At 58.3% G+C, this 15,202-nt stretch overlaps 2 protein-coding genes across 2 annotated transcripts in view; both read right to left on the bottom strand.

Annotated features, from left to right (window-relative positions):
• Positions 1-10,589, bottom strand: part of Atp8b3 (ATPase phospholipid transporting 8B3) — a 16,934-nt gene extending 6,345 nt beyond the window's left edge. The window contains exons 1-17 of the mRNA XM_055607658.1: positions 10,552-10,589; positions 10,234-10,440; positions 8,253-8,308; positions 8,095-8,128; positions 7,760-7,925; positions 6,931-7,044; positions 6,054-6,152; positions 5,731-5,792; positions 4,885-4,957; positions 4,738-4,808; positions 4,348-4,430; positions 2,407-2,565; positions 1,651-1,739; positions 1,058-1,248; positions 753-961; positions 472-497; positions 220-376 (exon numbers count right to left, since the gene is read on the bottom strand). Of these exons, the coding sequence (XP_055463633.1) occupies positions 220-376; positions 472-497; positions 753-961; positions 1,058-1,248; positions 1,651-1,739; positions 2,407-2,565; positions 4,348-4,430; positions 4,738-4,808; positions 4,885-4,957; positions 5,731-5,792; positions 6,054-6,152; positions 6,931-7,044; positions 7,760-7,925; positions 8,095-8,128; positions 8,253-8,308; positions 10,234-10,440; positions 10,552-10,589 (1,834 nt within the window). The remainder of the gene's footprint in view (positions 1-219; positions 377-471; positions 498-752; positions 962-1,057; positions 1,249-1,650; positions 1,740-2,406; positions 2,566-4,347; positions 4,431-4,737; positions 4,809-4,884; positions 4,958-5,730; positions 5,793-6,053; positions 6,153-6,930; positions 7,045-7,759; positions 7,926-8,094; positions 8,129-8,252; positions 8,309-10,233; positions 10,441-10,551) is intronic.
• Positions 10,590-12,895: 2,306 nt separating this feature from the next.
• The window catches only part of Rexo1 (RNA exonuclease 1 homolog), a 20,238-nt gene continuing 17,931 nt past the window's right edge, over positions 12,896-15,202 (bottom strand). Inside the window, exons 11-16 of the mRNA XM_055607735.1 lie at positions 14,966-15,039; positions 14,649-14,759; positions 14,194-14,309; positions 13,972-14,110; positions 13,776-13,896; positions 12,896-13,699 (exon numbers count right to left, since the gene is read on the bottom strand). Coding sequence (XP_055463710.1) covers positions 13,611-13,699; positions 13,776-13,896; positions 13,972-14,110; positions 14,194-14,309; positions 14,649-14,759; positions 14,966-15,039 — 650 coding nt within the window. The 3' untranslated portion in view covers positions 12,896-13,610. The remainder of the gene's footprint in view (positions 13,700-13,775; positions 13,897-13,971; positions 14,111-14,193; positions 14,310-14,648; positions 14,760-14,965; positions 15,040-15,202) is intronic.

Genomic DNA, 15,202 nt, shown 5'->3' on the forward strand with positions numbered 1-15,202 from the left:
GGGGGGGCAAGCCACCTCCTCCCAGCACCTTGCCCCTTGGTGGGGGGAATCTCAGGGCAGGGTCTAACTCCAGCTCTAAGGCACTGGGAGGACCTGGGAACCAACAGGGCTTGGGCAATGGGGCGAACATCCTTCAGGCTCTGGTGCTTTGAGTCCAAGCCCAAGAGGCTGGGCTGGTGGGCCCCTGATGGCAGGAGGCGACAAAGGGCGCCCACTCACTGTCTTTCTCCTGTACCATGACGGTGTGGCAGATGGCCAGCAGACGCCAGAACTCCTGTACCACTCTGTCCAGCTGGCCTCGGACGGCGAATTCCAGGTCCTTATTGTAGAACTGGAATTTGCCATCAGCAAACAAGTTCCAGGAGTACGGATTCTGCTGGAGGAGGCAGGGAGCTGGATCAGGTGATCTGCCAGCAACCCCACCCAGGCCCACCCACACTGTTCCAGCCAGACAGGGTCCACAGGGCTTACCTTTAGGAGTGTCGCACGCTCATCATCTGAATCCGGGGAAAGAACCTGCTTCAGGATTTGGCTTTCCCCAGGAAGCCACACTTAAGGGTCCCCTGGTCCCCGCCCCAAGTTCAGGCTTCCAGGAGACACCTGATACCATCAAGCTTGGGCCCACATGGACCCTGGTCTGTTTCTTAGTCCAGGTGTTGATCCCAAGGGTAACCTCACAAGAAGTTGTGGGGGCAGGGATGGGGCAGGGGTGGGGGATGGATGAGGCAGGGGCAGGGGGGTGGAGGCGTCACCGTAGATGCAGCCATTGATACAGCACTTTTTGAAGGTCATGATGTTCTGTGTCAGTGTCCCGGTCTTGTCTGAGAAGATGTACTGCACCTGGCCCAGCTGGTCATTGAGGCTGGTGCTGCGGGCCTTGGCCGGCATGTCCCGGGGCTCGTAGTACATGCTGAGGTCCCAGTTGATGAAGAAGCTATTCCCTAAGTAGATGAACTCAGCGCTGCAAGCGGCCAAGTGCACACTCAGGTCAGCTTGGCTGCAGCTGCCACGCCCCGTGGGGAAGGGGACCCTAACCCTCCTCCCCTGATGAACTCACATGATGAACATGGACATAGGCACAATGACACTGAGCAAAATGAGGAAGCCCCAGAAAATGAAGAATGACTCTGTGGCCTCCGAGCGCGTGAACAGTACCGACAGGTAAAAATGTTTGTCTTTGAGTTCTTTCATTATGAAGGTGAAGCCCATTGTTAGCAACAAGGACGTGAGCACCAGGGACATGAAGATCTGTGAGTTGGATGGAGAAGAGTAGAGGCAGGAGGACCCCAGAAGACATGGGGATCCATCGAGGGGATGCCTGGGCTAAGGGAGGGCAAGAGGGAAGAGGGCTCTCTCAGGGTCCTAGGCCGGCTTTGGGGCTCTTAGCCTCTAATCCTGGCCTCTGTGTCCTGACTCTCCTTGTCAGGCTCCCAAAACACTAACAGAAGAATCTCAGGGTAGGCCTGTCGCCTCAGTGCTGTGCACCCACAGGAAGATGGGAGGTCAAGGTTAGCCTGGGCTACATAGCAACAAAAACAAGCCGGAGGAACAGAATTGGATGAGGAGACAATGGGAAATCCAGGGCATCTCCAGAGGCGTGGAATCGTCACTCCGCTCCTCTGAGGCCCTACAGGTGCTCTTGGTCCTTACCAGGATAATGAATTTGTTTATCAGCAGGTCCAGCTTGGTCCTCTTCAGGTGAATCTTGCCACAATTCTTCATGATCTTTGTATCTAAACCTTCAAGATTTAAACCCATCATATACCTGTCCATCCATTCATCCATCCACCTACCCATCCACTCACCCATCCATCCATCCATCCATCCATCAACCCATCCATCCATCCACCCATCCACCCATCCATCCACCCATCCATCAACCCATCTATCCATCCACCCATCCATCAACCAATCCACCCATCCATTCATCCATCCATCCACCCATCCATCAACTAATCCACCCATCCATCAACCCATCCATCAACCCATCCATCAATCCATCCACCCATCCATCCATCCACCCACCCATCCATCAACCCATCCATCCATCCATCCATCCATCCATTCATCCACAAATCTATCAACCCATCCATTCATCCATCCACCCATCCATCCATCAATCCATCCATCCATCCATCCATCCATCCATCCATCCATCCACAAATCCATCAACCCATCCATCCATCCATCCATCCATCCACCCACCCATCCATGTACCTTCCATCCATCTGTCCATCCAGCCATCCACCCTTCCTACCCTACACAACAACATTCCATTTTCTCAGCGATAACCATTTGACGGCATGGAGGGCCCGCATCACATCAGCAATCACGGCAGGCCCTGGGGCCCTCACCCGCTGCAGTGTTCTCCCTCCACCCCCCAATCCACACGCCCGTGCACTGTACCAGCATAGATGACCAAGCCATAGCAGGTGTCCGTGTTTCGGATCCTGCAGCCTCGCAGGAGGAGGTTCCCGATGCCCAGCGGGTACCTCCTGCTGTTCCACTCCAGGCTCCCCACGAAGTGATGCATCCGGCTGTTGGGTTCCTCACAGGTCACCACACCTATGGGGACCCAGTGAGCAGCGGCATATCACGGCCGCAGCCAGGTCCCAGCCCCACAGCTCGCTGACACAGTCCTATTGCCGTCTGACTCAGACCACCTGGCCACCTCAACATTTCTCTCGAGGCACCCAGCATTTCTCAGCCTCCTCCAAAATGCTCCAAAGTCCACCAGTCACGGCCTCGGAGCTTTTGCATACACTCTTCCTGCAAGCCAACCCCCTCCTTCCTCCCTTCCTCCCACCCCTCCTCCTCCTTTGGGCTTTAATCTTGGATGGGTGTGGCTGGACTGTTCATGCCTTCAATGACATCAGTGTCTGTGAGCTCCCCTCCACAGACACCCCTGGGACCCTCATAGGCCTGCACAGAGATAATCTGCAGGAGGCAGGAAGGTAGCTCTGCTCTTCACAACTCAGTGGCCAGTGTTGGTTCAAACTTGTGGAGTCTGACGCCATATTTAAGCATGGCATAATTTGGTGAAAGCGCATTCTGGTGGTGACTACCTCGATCTCATGTGTACAGCAAAGCATACAGAAATCTCCCTGAAGAACAAGGCAGGCCTACATTCAAACTCCTTGGGAAGCCCAAAAAGATCAGGTCTATAGACTGATTGATACAAAATGACAGTGCTGTGCAGGACCCAGGCTGGTCTCTGGCCACATGGCAGAGGTGCCAGCTGGTGGGCATGTCATGTCGGGCGGAGAGCCGGGGTATTGCACTTCTTCCCTTGAGAGAAGGACCCTGTGTGCCTAATACCTCAGGTTCCCCAGTGTTCCTCTGTGCCTCTCACAATCATGCACCAGGCAGCGACCCCAGGGCCTGGCCTAGCACATGCTCAGTTAGCATGTCAGGCGGGCAGGGGAAAGTTCCAGGGTAGCATGTGTGTGAGGGCAACCTCTCTATTCGTTGGCCTCTTCCTTTAAAGGACAGGGCTGCCCCTTGCTGAAATGTTCCGTGGCCAACAAGTCAGGACCCTGAGAGACTGTCCATGCCAAGCATCCTGGGATGTCTGGGTTCCAGGGAAAATGCTGAAGTCAGTGTCCCTGCCTGTTCTCCAAGCCTGCCCCGCCCCCACGGGTCACCTGTGACCTGTCGGCCCTGGGCTCTCAGGACAGCAGAAGATCATGGGTGAGGCTACCCTCTGCCAGAGCCAAGCGTCCTCAGATTTATCTTTTCTTCATTTTGTTGGTTTTTTAAGAGCGTTAAGGTTACACATCTGTGTGCATGTCTAACGGGGCCTGTGGGGCCCAGAGGCCCTGGAGCACTTGGAGCCAGAATTATAGGCTGTTGTGAGCCACTGGGAAGCAAAGCAGGTCAGTCTGTGAGAGCAGCAAGTGGTCCTAAACTAACTGAGCCATCTCCCCAGCCTCCTGAGTGCCAGAATTCCTGTAGGCTCTAAGGAGATTAGAGAAGCCAGCCTGGGTGCAAGGGCCAGTGGGCCTGGGCCGGTGTTAGGAAGAATGAATGCATCTGTTGAATGCATCTGTTTCTGTGGCGCTGAGAGTAAATCGCCTTCGCGATAAGACAGCAAAACAGCTGCATGTGCTTGCCGGCTGCAGCGAACTGTGAGGGCAGCGCCAGGTGGGACTCCCTGTGGCGGACGAAGAACTGCAGGGGTGCAGGGGGTGGGGCATGGGCCGCTTTCCACGCGTGACATGGTGGAAGATACTCCGACACCACAGGCACAGGACTGCCCTGGCCTGTGCGGGACTCCGCCCACCCTCCACCTGACCCAGCAAAAAGAGGCGCAGAGGCACCCAGAGCCACCTCCGCTCGCTCCCTTACCATGGAAGGAAGCCATCTTTTTCGGGCTAGTGAGTTCGAGGTGCGTGACTGTCAGAGCCTGTCTGAACTTCAGGTTGGTCTCCCTGGGGACAAGGGGTGGTGAAAACTCTTAAGAACGCAGGCGTGGACAACACCCTGAGGTGAGAAGCCATACTTCCTCCAGGCCCTTGACCGCTTTAGCTGAGCACCTACTGTGTCAGCAGAAGGATGAGGCCCAGAGAGGGAGAGGGCCTTAGCACACGTGCCAAAGGGTCAAGGCTGGGTCGAGGCCTTTCGGCCTGGGTACAGACACACTGTTGCTCTGAAGGCTGGACTGTCTGGCCCTCTCTTTGGCCACAGGGGAGGAAGGGTTCTGCTGCCTCAGCCCCCAGGGAAGCTATGGCTCCTTACCCATCAATGTCTGCAGTCTCCACGTAGCACAGGCTACTGGGCTCTGTGCTGGCCAGCAGAAGCATGTCGGCCTGTGGTGGGGCAGGGAGGAGTCAGGATTGCTGAGGGAGCCTCCCCTGGGGTGCTCCTCGGTAGAGGGGGACTCACCGGGACTATGTTGTCTTTTCTGAGACGCACCACATCGCCCACATACAGATTCTTCCATTTCTTCCACAGGAAACTGGAAGGAGGGGGTGTGGCTTCGTGGCTTTCACTCCCTACACACCCGGCCTGCAACCGGCCAGGCGCCACCCGGGGCCCCTGCTCCTGCTGAGCTTCCAGCAAGGCTCAGCTCAGCAGCTGCTGCCTCCAGGAAGCCTCCCTTGACCTCCCTAGGCCCCTGCCCCACCATAGGTTCCATGTCTCCAGAACCCCCTATCCATGTCCTTCTCAGCCTTTCCTCAAGGGGCTCCCACCAAGCCAGCTGTCAGGCCTGCATCCCAGAGCCAGCCCGCAGCGAGGTAGACAGCAGGTTCCCAATAAACGCAGGCTCGCTCGGGTCCCAGTCAGACTCAACTGGGAATGGGCTTAGTGTGTGTCAGTTTGCCACAAGTGTCGTCTGGGAGGAAGAATGTCAGCTGAGAAGACTCCACCAGACTGGCCTAGGCAAGCCTGATTGACGCGGAAGGGACCACCCCCGGTGGGCGGGGTCGCTTCTAGGCAAGGTGGTCCCGGTTGTGTAAGCCAGAGAAGTGGGCCTCAGGGAACAAGCCGGTGAGCTGTGTTCTTCCCCATCAGCTCCTGCCTTGAGTTCCTGCCCCAACTTTCCTGTCTTAGACAGTAAATTGTAATCTGAAATAAACCCTTTCCTCCTCAAGCTGCTTTTGGTTATGCTACTGACCACAGAAACCAAACTAGGCCAGTGTGGAGGGTGCTCGCCGCCCGGTAGCCTCCCTCAAGGGTTACTCTCTTTGCCCCATTGTCCATCACGCCCACCCTGACCTCAGGCCTCACCTCTTCCCCCTCAGGATCTGGCAGGGCCTGTTGTTGATGACCTTATCACTCCTGTGTCGACCCTGAACCAACAGAATGAAGATCAGGGAGGGGGTCCTGTCCCCCATCCCCACCCTGCCCAGCTGCGCTGTTTCCCCACTTTCAGAGTGGCTCCCCAGGACAGAGAGGCGGACAGAGCGGAGGGAGGCTGCCGAAGTGACTCCCAGGTGAGCGAGGAGGCCAGCATGGCCACCCGAGGCCCCCTGGGCTCACTCTGCTCTGTGGGTGGTCTGCGGACAGCCCCGGCTCCCACACCCGGCCAGCACCGTCCTAGCCGCACTCACGATATCATCCACCAGGTCACGGGTAGCCCGGATAGTGAGCAGGCAGATCAGGGGTGCAAAGAGCGTGAACCAGGGCAGCGTGGAGATCTCAGGGATGCTCTGTGGAGACAGGAGATCACAGCTTCCGCCGTCCCCCTCCTGAGATCCTATCAGACCACAGCAGCCTTCCCTTCTGTCCTATCCCCACATTAGGAAAGCAGGCTCCTCCTCTCTCAGATCTGAGCCCTGTCTGTGTCACCTCCAGGCCACCACCTTTCCAGACCCCTTGCAGACTGCCACTGCAGACACAAGTGGGGGGTATGGCTGGCTGATTCCCCTGCACACAGAAGGGGCTCAATACAGGTTTTGTAGCTTGATGAGTGAGGTGCTGGGTGCTCCTGAGACACTGAAACCGGAGGCACCCCGGCCTGGGGCACAACCCAAAGCCAGGCATCAGCCAGGTGCCAGGATCTAGCCCCGTGGAGGGTGCTAGCTCCGAACCCGGAGAATCCCATAAAGCCCTACAGCGCTGCTCCTTCCTGCTCCTGCAGCCAGCATTTAGTGAGCACTTGCTGAATGCAAGGGCTTAAGGTAGCATTTGCTGAGTGCCTGCCCAACACAAGGCCCCAGGGCACCGTTTGCTTAATAATATAAACCCCCTCTCACTAACCCACCTTTGGCTTTGGGCGTTTATGAAGCCCCTCCTGCATGCCAGGGACTGGGGCGCTAGCATGCGAGGGAGGAGAGAGGGACTTTAGGCAATCCATCACACACCTGAGCACAGGAGGATTCAGTGAAAGGCTGCCAGGGTGCTCAGGAGAAGACCCCAAACCCAAGGGGGCTGTTGTGCCCGAGGCCCCGCCCACACATGCCCCGCCCACCCACTGGCCCTGCCCACCTGCAGGATGATGATGAAAAGGAAGTAGAGGTTGGACACCCGACTGAACTGCTCGTACAGGTTCAGAGGCAGGAAGGAGAAGAAGTTGTATTTGGCTGTGTGGATGGCGTTGCTCTAGAACGAGAGCCGTCAGGAGTCGGCGCGCGGTGCTGCAAGGGCGCGGGAGCTCCCGAGCCAGCCCTGCCCACTGCACCTGGCTGCCCGGGGTCCCAGCCTTGACCCCCCCTAACACCTCGGCACCGTCAACAGAGCACACACCACGCCAATGCCGAAGGCCTGCAAGGCCTCTCTGGCCAGCAATGATGATATGAGAACTGCAAGGCCTCCAAGCCAGCCTTCACTGAGGTTCTGCTTCATAGAACCTCGGGAAGTCATGGAGTGAAGACACAGCAAGTGATTGTGTCTGCGTCGCCCCCGGCTTGCCCCCACCACCATCGCGAGCAAGGGCCTGGGCGACGGAGGGAACTCAAGGTCACGCTGCAGAGTAAACGGTAAAATGTGTGCCGGGGGCGTGGCTAGGGGTTGCCGCCCCAACCTTGAATCCGCCCCCGAGGGGTTGGGGGAGTGTCCAGAGAGTGAAGCTCCACCCCACCCCCACCCCACCCCCAGGATTCAGGAAGCCTTTGATTACATTCCTATTTCTGCAAAAATAAAGAAATTGGGCCCTGCGACGCAGACCGCTCATCCTAGGGAAGCTGAGGCAGAAGGATCCGGAGTTAAAGTGCCAGGTTACCCGGTGGGATCTCCTCTCAAAGAATAACTCCGAGAGCCCCAGGGCGGGGCCAGGCCTCCCGGCGCGCCGCCGTGCAGGGGCAGCCCGCAGGCTCACCTTGTACTTCTTCTGCCTCCAGCACAGGAAGCCCTTCTTTTTGCACTGCTTGTGGTAGGCGCTGTCGTTGGCCTTCACCTCCCAGGTGAACTCTGCGGAGGGGAAAGCGGGCGGCCGGAGCTGCTGGGGCTCAGCCAACAACAGCCGCCAGCGCCAGCGCGTCGCCCTGGAACTTGAGGGCTAATAGGCCCCCGGGGGCCCCAGGTACCGCGGGTGCCCGTCTCAAGCCAGCAATTTGGAAAACATCACGACTGGACAAGAGTGCAGCTGGCCAACCGGTCCCTGCACTGGGCGGCCGGTGGAGGCGCAGTGAGGGGGACGCTAAACCCCCTCACTCAGGGAACAGAGCCCCGGGAACTTCTCCATCACCTGATTAGAGGGCAGACTGGGGACACAGCCCCGTTTTGGCCTGTGGCGCGGGCTGGGGGGTTCCCCTTTGTCACCCCACTTCTCCTCCCTCTTCACCCCCCCCATCGGTGGCTCGGGACCGCACCTGTGTCTTTATCTTCTACATCCCCCTCAAGGTGGTCATCTTCCATGTTGGTGGGGCTGTGGGTTGGGAAGCAAGAGCCCTAAGTCACAACCGCCCTGTCCCACAGTCTTTCCGGGTAGCGCCTGTCACTGCCCTCAAAGACCTTGAGGTCTGCGCTCTAAAATACGGCCTCACAAGCCAGACAGGTAAGCCCAGTGCCTAGGAGGCTCAAGTAGGAGCTCGGCTTCTAGTTCCAGCCTAATCTGGGCCGTGCAGCCAGACGCTGCCTTGCAATAAAAACAAAGGCTGGGTGTAGCTTAGAGGATATCTCTGTCTGTCCGTCTATCCACCTATCTGTCACCTTTTCATAGCCATCTCAACCCTCCTCTCTGGGTTTTCAGGATCGAGCATGACATCCCGAACTCATGAGCTGGTCACCCGGGATGAGGGACCACACCTCTGAGATGCTGTGGCCTCCAGCCATGGCGAGGAAGCTGCCCCTGGACCCTCCAGTCTCCTCTGCGCCCTTCCTGTCCCACCTGCTCCTGCAGGACCCCCCCCCCCCCCCGTGCTCAGTCTGTGTCTGCAGGCTGACCCCACGGGGCTAATGGGGGTGTATTGTGGCATCTCACAGCCTGTGTATATGACCATGAAGACTTAAAATAGGTCTGGCCTGTGTGCTGACACACGCCTCTAATCCCAGTACTCGGGACTCTGAAGCAGGTGGATCTCTGAGAGTTCAAGGCCCGGTTGGTCAACATAGTAAGACCCTGTGTCAAAAAAATAAAAATTAAAAAAAAAAAAACAAACAAAAACAAGTCTGGCCTTTGGGACTGCTAAGTGTGATGATGTCTGTCACCCTGATAATCCTTTCATTTTTTTTTTTTTCTTTTTTGAGACAGGGTGAAGCTTTGCAGACCATGCTGGCCTTGAACTCATGAGTCTCCTGCCTCCTGGAGCAGCTAGAATGGATGACAGAGGTGTGTGCTCCCACACCTGGCTGGGTCTGGGACCGTGAGCCTGGCTTTGTCCTGGGGGCCCTGCACCTCACTGCAAAGCTATACAAAGCTTATCTAATCAGCGAGCATCCCCCCAAGGCTCTTCACCCCCTGCCCGAGCACTCCAACCCCCAGCTTGCCCACAAGCCCGCCCGCCCCCATCCACAGCCCTCTCCCTTCCCTGATGGGTGTCTTCCTCACCCTTCAGATCTCATTCGGTACTTCCCAGACCGGCCCGTTGAGATCCTGCGCCTCCTGGGGGCTTCCTGAGTAGCTGGGGTGTCCCCCATCTCGTCTCTGGTCACCTCACTTCTAGTGCTTTAACTGCCTGACTGTCTGCTGAGCTCCACACCTCCCCAGGGGCTGGGGCTGCTGGCGGCTGAGTCATGTCCTGCCCCTGGGGCATCTTGCTGAGGCCTCCTCCTGGCTCAGCACCAGCTCTGGGTCCTGGGAGACTGGGGCCCTTTTACCTGATTATCAGCTGAGGAAAACTGAGGCTGGAGGAGCGTGTGGGAGGGGTGGGGCGGAAGAGACTCTCTGAGGGAGCTGAGATTCTAGGGGACGCTCTAGCGCCAGGGGTTCTCAACCTTCCTAATGCTGCCGCCCTTTGATGCCTACGGTCCCTCCTGGTCCGAGGACCCCAGCCAGAAAATCATTTCCCTTGCTGCCTCACAACTATAATTTCACTCCTGTTAGCATCCGTAATGTCAACGTCTGTGTTTTCAGATGGTCTTAGGCGGCCCCTGTGGAAGGCTGGTTTGACCCCACAGAGGCCGCGACCCACAGGTTGAGAACCACTTCTGTAGCCCGACTCTCTTTAAAGTTGATCTAGGGCAGGAATACTGCCCAGTCACCAGACACCCCCGTTAGCATTATCCCCAGGCGGCCACGACGGTAACCTCCAACTCAGTGTCCGGTTTTAGGAACCTCAAAGGGGCACCATCTCCTGCCCCAGTGCTGACACCCCAGGCCCGAGAGACCACCGGGGCCCCGAGAGGTCACACCTGTGCCCAGGATGCACAGCTCGTGAGCGCAGGTGCTCACCTGGGAGGGCCCGGCTTGGTGGGGCCGGGCTGCCTAGGGCGGGCCGCCAGCGGCGTCCAGGGCCACCGATGTTAGCCTGGTGCCAACCGGCCAGAAACGGGCAGCGCGGGCTCGGGGGCGGGGCATTGGCAGGGGGCGGGGCCTGGAGGAGCCTCTCGGCGAGCGGCCTGAGGGAGAGGGGTGGAACCGGGCAGCAGGGGCGGGGCCTGGAGAAGGTGGGACCTGCCTGAGTGGCGGAGGAGGTGAGGGCGCAAGCCGGGTGTTGCGGGCGGAGTCACGGCATGTGGGTGGGGTCAGGTCTTGTGGGCGGGGCCATGTCTTCCGCGCTCGGCGGGGTGGCTTTGGTTGTTGTGGGCGTGGCCAACCTGTGTTAGGGGCCACGCTTGTGGGTGGTGCAAGAACGGATTGTGCCAGGAATCATGGGCGGAGGCTGGGCTTCCTGGCTAGCCGGCCTGCTTGGTGGTAAAACCCACGCCTCCTGGGTAGTGTCCCGTTTCGGGGCTGGAGATAACGCCTTGTGGGCGGAGGCATGAATCCTAGACGGGGTAGCAGGGCGGGGAAAGGAAGGGGATTTGGGCACAGGTAGGGACAGAGGAGCCTTCCTGAGAGATCAGGCCAGGGACTAGACAGAGGCCTGGAGCCTCTGGGGACGAGGTTAGAATTGGGAAAGAGTAAAATCACGATCCAGGGGGCAGGGTGCGAAAGGATGGAGAGCTACAAGAGCGGGGAGAGACCCGGCGGAGGTGGGTCATTGGTCTGGGCTTCATTCGGCAGGAGATGAGACGCTCAGGCTGGCCTTACGCTTGCCATGCAGCAGAGGACAGCCTCCACCTGAGCGCTGGAATGACAGGCATGGCCACCATGCCCAGTTTACGTAGAGCTGGTAAGGAACCCAGGGTCTCAGGCCAGCACTATCACTGAACTACTTCTCCTGCACTTAGGAGGAGGCTCTTTCAAGCAGGCGGCCGCAGACCGCCTTGCAGACTGGACATTGCTGAAGCTCTGTGGGACTTGGATGGGAAGGTTGCGCAAGTTAACTGCACACCAGTGATCATGTCTGAGCCAGAAACTTTGCTTGTGTACTCATCTCTCTGCCCAGGTGCCTTCTGGGAAAGGGAGCACACGAGGCGCTGGTGGCCACTTTTAGCATCTGCACACAGTGAGCCTACTATGTGCGTTAGCCAGGGGTCCTGGGCCTGACCAGGGTGCTCCCTGAAGACACTGGAGAGGAGGTGCCCTGAGCAGGGATCCCATAGGCCCCCTTCACCTCACCACACCCAGCCCCAAGGTCCCTCCCCCTAACCCCGCCCTTCCTGGCTGTGTGTCCACCTCTCATCTCCCAGTGTTACATTGAGTGCCTGTAAAATGAATGAATGATGATGACTGGGATAAGGAGGGCACTCAGGACCCAGTTCCGTGATCAGAGTGGCAACTTCTGGAAGGCTCCTGAAACTTGGAAGCTTTGAGCACTTCAGCTTGATCCCTGCCAAAGAAATCAGTACTCAATTCGCTCACTCAGCATTAACCCAGTGAACATCTGATCAAATCTTTCTCACATCCCTTTTATCTCCCTTTTATCGGAGACCCCCTACCCTGACTTATACAGGAGATGGGGGTAATCAGTGTGGAGGTTCCCCCAAGGATGCAAGCATATAAAGGCCCTGAGGTTCTCAGTTGCAGAGCCACGGCAGGCTTAGCTAACAGAAAGATCCTTGTTGGCTGATCTTCTGCCCTGAAGCAACTCTCCAGAGGACCTTGACATGTTCTGGACGAGGCACAGGAAGACACACACACACACACACACACACACACACACCAAAGCGCCCAAGACAGATTTGGGCTTTTGTGAATAACTGAGTGTTTATTTATTAAAAATCTGTTTACAGAAGGTAGAAGAGGGGACACATTGGTCAAGAGAACCCGTAAGGGTGGATGCCCAGCTTAGCAAAGGCAGTTCCCCTGGGAACTGCGCCTCCCTGCCCACCATGCGGATGGCCCCTGGAAGGTGCTCTGGCCATGGGCCGAGGCCCTTTCGGGAGGCATGAAGGAGCATTTGGACTCGGCTCCCACAGAGTCCTGACCCTCGTGCCCAGGTTATCCAGCACGGGTCTAATTCCAGGTAGCCAAGTCTGGACCCAACGGCTCCGGGCCTCCTCTCTGCCCTACAGATAACTACCAAGGGGCAGCCAATCAAGCCGAGGTCACACTGAACATGAATGCTGCAAGTTCTTTCCGGGCATGGGGACAGAGTGGCCTTGAAGGCCAGGCTGTTTCTCAGGACACCAAGTGGCAGGGGCTCTCTCCACCCTGGACCTTGTCTGAGTAGCTGGGCTCACTCATCACAGGCAGAAAGGAATGAAGGCATGCCACCAGCTTGCACAGGGACACAGCAGCATTGTGACCCTCAAGGAGGGCTGGCGAGCACAGTCTACCCAGAGCTCTGGGCTCTAACAAGACTCCCAGAGCAGGGTGGCATGGTCCCAGGGCCCCTTGGATAGAGTTGGTTTTGGGGCAAGGGAATCATTTTTCTTGACCCCGGTCACTGAGACAGGGGCCAGCCACATGGGGGTGTGTTGGAGTCCTGCCTGGCCCCCAAAGCACCACACACTATAAAATCTAAAGTTCATACAAACATTTATTCTGTCCTTACCCACAGAGGGAGGCAGGATGACAGCCCGGAGGCCCTTAAAGGCCAGGCCTGGGGGCTGGCTCTGAGGCTGGGGAGTCCTGGTAGACTGGGGTGAGTTCTGGAAGACACCCCACAAGGCAGGGCAGATATCCAGACCCATGGGACTGCCCATGTGGGGTTCAGCCCCTGGACCCCAGTGGCACCAGGGCTGGATTCCTCAGCTGAGGAGGTGTGCAGGTCAGCAGGTTTAAATTAAAAATTAATAAAAATAACAGTATAAAGTAAAAAAAGACAAGCCCTGTCTCAAACCATGAGGGTCTGTCCTGTTGCCTGCGTTATGTACAAAGGGGCAGAAGGTAGGGCCCGCTGCCTGGAGCAGTGGGCTGGGGAACTGACTGGGGCACAAGGGCCAGGCCAGCTCTGCTCTGGGCAGCAGCAGGCTCCGGGGAACAGGACTGGGGAGGAATGGTGGTGACACATAGGATAGGGGCGGGGCTAGTCTCAGGGTTGATCTTAGCCCCGGCTCTGGGCTGCTCCAGACCTGTAGCCCGAGCTTGGGAGGCGCAGGGTCAGCTGTCATGTTTTATTACAGAGTTTGAAAAGAGGCCTAGGGCATCGGGGCTGAGGGCACTGGGGGCGTCGGGGCCGAGGGCAGCCAGGGTTGAAAGGAGGGGGGGCGTCATGGTAACGGTGGTGGAGGGTAGGGAGTCATCGCTTGGTCTTGGCGTCTTCTCGGATCTTCCAGATGACAAGGTGCATACAGGCGCTGGCGTCCTCACTGGAGCTGTGCCCATCCACTACAGGGCAGACATGGTCAGCATGGCCCTGGCTTCCTGGACCTCCCAACCACAGCCCTGGGCTCCGGCTCCTCACCATTGTCTTGGATGATCTGTCTGAGGTAGTCGGCCATGAGGTTGCGCAGGGAGCGCTTATAGGGCAGGCCCAGGCGGTGTGGGAACAGCACAGATGTGTCCACCACTGTGCTGTGGATGACCTACAAGGAGGCAAGTAGGTGGTGGAGAGCCGGCGGGCAGGGCTGCCCACCCTCAGCCCCAGCAGGCACAGCTACCTTGAGGGCCAGCAGGTCACTCTCTAGGCTGTGCCCAATGAGGATGGTGTCAGCGCTGAACATGCTCAGCAAGACGGCCTGCACATCCCGCAGCGTGATGCTCGTGTCCACAAGGTCGGCCTCTGTCACCCCTGAGAACCTGCAGAGGGCCGGATTCGAGAGGGGCGTTGGGCAGGGCAGGGCAGGAGTGAGGCCTGGGCCCCGCGGTAGGCCGGGACACACCTGGTGTTGTAGTCGACAACTTCATTGTCAGGCTTGACAAAGGTGTCATACACGACCTGCATGTCTGTGTCCACGACTGTGACTCGGGTCAGCTCCAGGCCATACGTGGTGTAGGACTGAGGGCGTGAGATGGGCACCAGATGCAGCCAGCCTCCCAAGCCCACACCCGTGTGGCAGGCCACAGCTGCTGCACAGACCCTGTCAGGGACAGCAGGGGAGCCACCGAAGGCGGAGGGAGGTGCCGGCTAGGAACTAGAAAACCTTCCCAAGCAGGCGGAGGCCATCACTCAGGATGAGAGCCTGAGCACAGACAACAACCTGACACGGTGGTGACAGCCCTGGGTCTCAGGCAGCCACTCACTCACCTGCTGGTCCCAATCCAGCTTCACTTCCTCACCCTGCCTTGTCGTACCCAGCCTCACACAGCACCCAGATTCCCGAGACCCCAGACTCACCATCTCACAGTCAAGGGCGAAGACCCCCGCATGGGCATCTTCTGGCAGCTCCTTCTGGAAGGTGCGCACAAAGCCCTCCAGGTTCTCCTTCCGGCCATCCTGCACGTGTTGCTGGGGGACAGGGAGGTCAGGAGCAAGGCCAGCCCAGGTCACACATGACGCTGGGGAACGCCCATGCCCTGGCTAGGCTTGGGACCAGGTGCCTGTGGGGCGGCTGGAGCCACATGCCAGGCCTGAGCATAGAGCTCAACCCCAGTGCAGCCAGCACAGTGACCGAGTCAGAAGCCAGAAGCAGGGTGGCACACAGCAGGACTTACCTTGGCGACCTGACAGCCCACAGAGCCGACCGCAGCTGAGCAGCACATGTACTGGGTCTCCCAGCCCCCAGCCACTGGCGAGAGACAGAGCAGCAGGGCTCATGGCACCTGCCAGGAGGCCCTACCCACCCGGCCAGGGGCAAGGAGCTAAGAACAGGATCTGGGGTCAGCAGCTGATGCAGGCCTGGGGAAGGACCCCACCCTCGGGGACAGTGCAGGAGGGACGCAGCAGACCCT

This window comes from Psammomys obesus, unplaced genomic scaffold (genome assembly GCF_907164565.1).
Source record: "Psammomys obesus unplaced genomic scaffold, mPsaObe1.curated_primary_1811, whole genome shotgun sequence".
Taxonomy (NCBI): Eukaryota; Metazoa; Chordata; class Mammalia; order Rodentia; family Muridae; genus Psammomys; species Psammomys obesus.